At 39.6% G+C, this 5014-nt stretch overlaps 1 protein-coding gene across 1 annotated transcript; it reads right to left on the minus strand.

Annotated features, from left to right (window-relative positions):
- Nucleotides 1–361: 361 nt before the first annotated feature.
- Nucleotides 362–1108, minus strand: LOC127123318 (uncharacterized). Its single transcript, XM_051053547.1, has 2 exons — nt 776–1108; nt 362–529 (listed from the first exon to the last, which is right to left on the minus strand). The coding sequence occupies exons 1-2, from the start codon at nt 1106–1108 to the stop codon at nt 362–364; spliced, it is 501 nt and encodes a 166-aa protein (XP_050909504.1).
- Between the last annotated feature and the right edge of the window lie 3906 nt (nt 1109–5014).

Raw genomic sequence — 5014 nt, forward strand, 5'->3', positions numbered from 1 at the left:
TTAGAACTCTCTCCAAGGGTAATTTTTGTTCACCTAGGGGATTTTCTTTCAGAACCATTTGATCAATAACCTTTATGTGTTGACTGGTGGCCACATCATCTTTGTATTTCATGGTGTTGCGCACATCAATTTTTAACTCTTCGTCATAAACTTTTAGAGTCATGGTACCTTCTTCTATATCTATCAAACACCTCCCGATCTCCAAAAATGGTCTACCAAGAATGAGTGGTATCTCTTCATCTTCCGGCATTTCTAAGATCACAAAGTCTACCGAAAACACAAACTTATCAATCTTCACAAGAACATCTTCCACCACTCCATAAGGTCTCTTCACAGAGTGGTCAGCAAATTGAAGTGTCATTCAGGTATCCTGCATTCTTCCAATCCCCAACCGCTTGTAGATGGATAAAGGCATGAGGCTCACACTTGCCCCCAAGTCTATAAGGGCCTTCTTGAAAGATCTATCCCCGATGGTGCAAGGGATAGTTACCGAGCCTCGATCTTTTTTCTTTACCGGGATCTTCATACCCTGCAAAATAGCACTGCAAGTTTCGGTTAGTACAATAGAGTCAGTGTCAGTGCTCCTTCTTTTTGAAGTAATGTCTTTCATGAATTTAGCATAAGAGGACATTTGCTCAAGTTCCTCCAAGAAAGGAATGTTGATTTCAAGCTTTTTGAACATCTCCAAGAATTTCTCAAAGTTCTTCTCATGTTTCTCTTTCTTCTTATTTCTTGTTGGGAAAGGGAGTTTGACAACCGGCTTTGATTCACTAACTTTTTCTTTAACCACCGGTTTAGGTACCGTCACCTCTTCACTAACAACCTCATTTTCTTTTATCTCCAAATCAACTTCAAGCAATTGGTCTTCTTGTTCATCATCTTTTTCAGGGACTTCTTTTGCCTTACCACTCCTTGTGGTTACCGCACTCACATTATTATGCTCTCTTGTATTTGTAACTGTAACACTCGATAATGCACCTGGTGTTTGCGAACCCGCAAGTTGTTGAGCAATCTGACTCATTTGCACTTCCAGATTTTTTATTGAAGCACCAGTGTTTCTCAGATTACTTCTAGTCTCCTCTTGAAATTGTGAACTTTGAGCTGCCATTTTTTCAATGGCAATTTCCCAATCTGCTTTTCTTGGAACCTGTTGTTGAAATTGTTGATGGGATGGTTGAAACTGCTGCTGCTGGTAAGGTTGCTGTTGTTGTGGGCGATACTGTTGTTGTGGTTGACTTTGATACTAGGTGGGCACGTGCTTTTGAGCATTTCCTTGCTGGTCCTTCCAGGAAAAATTTGGATGACTTTTCCATCCAGGATTATATGTATTGGAGTAAGGATTGTTCTGCTTCAGAAAATTAATCTCTTCTACCTGTTGAGCAGTTTCCACACAATGCATGGAGAAGTGAGGACCTCCACAAATTTCATAACTAACAGCTTGAATAGGTTGGACCGGTTGCACTTGTGCCACCGTTTGAGTGTCAAGAGTCATTTTCTTGAGTCTTCTCTCTACTTCAGCTGTTATTTGATCTTCCATCTTCGTAACTTGATTTGCTAGTTTGAGATCAATGATACCTTCAGGTTGACTTACACTGCGGTCATAGAGTTCCAGATGCTCATTTGCTGCAATGGCTTCAATGACTTTCTTTATTCCAGTGGCTTTTGTAAAGTTTGTTGAGTCACCGACAGCTGTGTCTATGAGTTGCTTAGTCTTCATTCTAAGTCCATTCACAAAAGTTTGCATATGTTCAGTAGCATCCATGTTATGAGTAGGACATGCAACCAACAATCGCTTGAACCTCTTGTAAGCGTCTCCGAGTGACTCTCCTTCCTTCTGTTTAAAATTAACAATATCATATCTCTTACGGATATACACAGAAGCAGGGAAGTACTCATTCAGAAATGTTGTCTCCATTTGTTGCCAAGTTGTTATGCTTCCCGCGGGTAAAGAGTAAAACCACTCTTCGGCATCTTTCGACAGTGTAAACGGGAACATCACCAACTTTTTAGCTTCCTCTGAGTGTCCCTCAATTTTCAACGATGTCGTCATAGTCAGAATTCTTTGTAAATGCTTGTTGGCATCTTCATTAATTTTTCCGGAGAACGGTCTCCTCTCGAGTTGACGAATCATTGAAGGGTGCAGCTGAAAGTGATCAACATTCACCGGTTGGTTCACAATTGTTAACCTTCCAGTAGGAGCATTTGCACCCCCATAATCCCCCAAAAGTCTTTCTGTAGGAGGGAGTGGGGCTTCACCCTGTGGTTCAACCATTGGTTCAGAAACAGCTTTGGAGTCTTCCGAATGAACTGAAACAACTTCTTCTTTTTCAGACTCGGAAATAATAGGGGTTGATTCTGAAAGTTCCAGCCTAGCTTTTCATCGTCTTGCACGCAATAATCTTTCAGGTTCTGCGTCAAAAAGAAATTCAGCTGAGGCCTTACCTCGCATACAACAATTAGACAATTATTAGGATAAACAATAATAGAGAAAAAATTTAGCTGCAGAGCAACAAAATTCCAATTGAATTATTTTTCAACTTATACTTTTGGCAGTTCCCCGACAACGGCGCCAAAAACTTGATCGGTAAAATAGCAAGTGTACTATTTTCACCAATGTAGTAATAAAAAGGGAGTTATCCCGAGTATCGATCTCAAGGACTGCGTAACAAGTATCAATTTTTATAATAATTCGATTGAACAAAAGTTCATATGGGGTTTGATGATTGTTTTCACAAATGATAAGGAATAAAAATATAAAGCGTATAAAAACCATTTAACCGATATGAGAAATAATGCTAGGGCCAGATGTATGAATTGCTTTGTATTCCACTTCTTCCATATCATATAACATCTATGTTATTATAATTCAAAACCGTTTCTCAAGAGTAGTTTTCTCTAATTCCTTAGCCAAAAACCATTAATAGACAATTTCAATCCTAATTCCTTAGTTACTCAAATTGTTGTTATGAAATACTGAGTTTATCAAGAATTAATAGTAACCACAGTTTGATCCTCATTCCTAAGTGATTAAACGCGGGTTTTATTATACAACAAGTGATAAGGCGGTTTGTCCGACCTAAACCTTAATCAGAGATCAGAATTTCATTTGTCTGATAGAATTATGCATTAAGCGCGTTGTATAATAAATTGAATCACGAAAACATCAATGATTATAAGAACATGGATAAAATATTCATACAGTAGCAATTCAGGGACACCCCCCTAGTATTGGGGGGTTTAGCCTCTCATAGTATTCAACGACAGAAGATTACAAATTAAAAACATTACAAGTTGTTGGTGATAAAGGTTGATCTTCAATTTCTTCCGATCTTGAAGATCTCTCCTCCTCTAAACACTTTGCAAGGTCGCTTCCTCTTTCTGTCTCTTTTCTTTCACGATCAAAAGTCCCTTTTTCTGTGCCCAAATTCAAACTAAATAGCTTCCAAACAACTAAACACATTGCGAAATGCCCAAACTGCCCTCTGGACATCCAAAAGGATTAAAATATAAAAAATCAGCAAATTGGGCGAAATGGCCAACACGGGCCGTGTCATGTGACACTGCTGCCCGTGTTGGCTCCTTTGTAAGTCCAATCATGCATTCCATGCTGACACGGGCCGTGTCAGCTGACACGGGAACCCGTGTCAGCCCACTATTTTACTGGGTTTTGGATGGTTGGACTGCACATGCTGACACGGGCACCCGTGTCAGCCCCATGTTTTGTCTATTTTTCGCTTTTCATTAAGTATTTGACCTCCATTCTTCCTGTACGCAACTCTCAGACTTGTTATCTGACCTGGAAACCAAACAGTCTACACAGAAACGCATAAAATGCGACAAAAGGAGAAAAACTACTAATGCAACATAAAACAAGCGGAAATACATAAAATGCAATAAACTACATAAATCACTGGAATAAAAAGCAAAATGTTACCGATTCATGAAGATTCAATGTTGGATAGATGATGAAAACTGAGTGTAAATGGTGACCGATCAGTCTTTCACAAGGATAAGGCATCTTCAACTCCAAAGCTCTCTTCTTCACCCAAAGAGTGTAAGCTTCCAAGGTTACACAAATGCCAGGACCAAACTCGGATCTTCCTTTCCTATGTACCTTATGCCAAGCATGCACAATCTTCTTCTTCAAATGTTGGGATCTTTACCCTCTTGATAGAAAAGACCTTCTAACAAAGTGTTATTAGGTTTGTCTCTCAGGGGAACCCAAGTTGACGACGAGCCAAAGCAGGGTTGTAATTAATTTCTCCTTGTGTACCAATGAGAGGCACATTAGAGAATTCACCACAACTATCAATAATCTCCAAACTGCTCAAAGACGGATCATACCAAACTATAGCAGGTGTCTGAGGCAAGTGCGAAATAAACCACTTGTACAGAAGAGGAATACAACAGACAATCGTTCCCCCACCCTTAGAACTCTTTAGATGCAAAGAGAAATACATATCACCCAACAAAGTACGCACAGGATTCCCAATCAAGAAAAGTATAATGGCGTTAACATCAACAAAACCGTCAATGTTAGGGAACAAAGCTAATCCATAAATGAGCAACACAAAGATAGCTTCAAAAGCATTCACACTACCGGCTTGAGCAATAGCAGTAGCTTCCTTGATGAGGAAATCAGATGACAACCCAAACAATCCTCCTTTCTTCACCCAATGAGCCTCTATCTCAGACTACTTCAAGTGAAGAGCTTCAGCAATAATACTAGATCGGGCAATCTCCTCCAATCCACTAAAAGGCACTCTACTAGAAACAGGTATCCCCAAAAGATGAGAATACTCTTCCAAGGTAGGTACAAGCTGAAAATCTGGTAAAGTGAAACAATGGTAGAGAGGATCATAGAATTGCACCAATACACTCAAGAGTCCTTCAACCACATCAACAGATAAGATGGACAAAAGCTTCCCATGACGTTGTTTGAAGTCCAAGGGATCTAATACAAAAGATGCTAGCTTCCTTAACTCTTTCAAGTCAGGACATATGAAATTGTACT

This window comes from Lathyrus oleraceus, chromosome 2, assembly GCF_024323335.1.
Source record: "Lathyrus oleraceus cultivar Zhongwan6 chromosome 2, CAAS_Psat_ZW6_1.0, whole genome shotgun sequence".
NCBI lineage: Eukaryota > Viridiplantae > Streptophyta > Magnoliopsida > Fabales > Fabaceae > Lathyrus > Lathyrus oleraceus.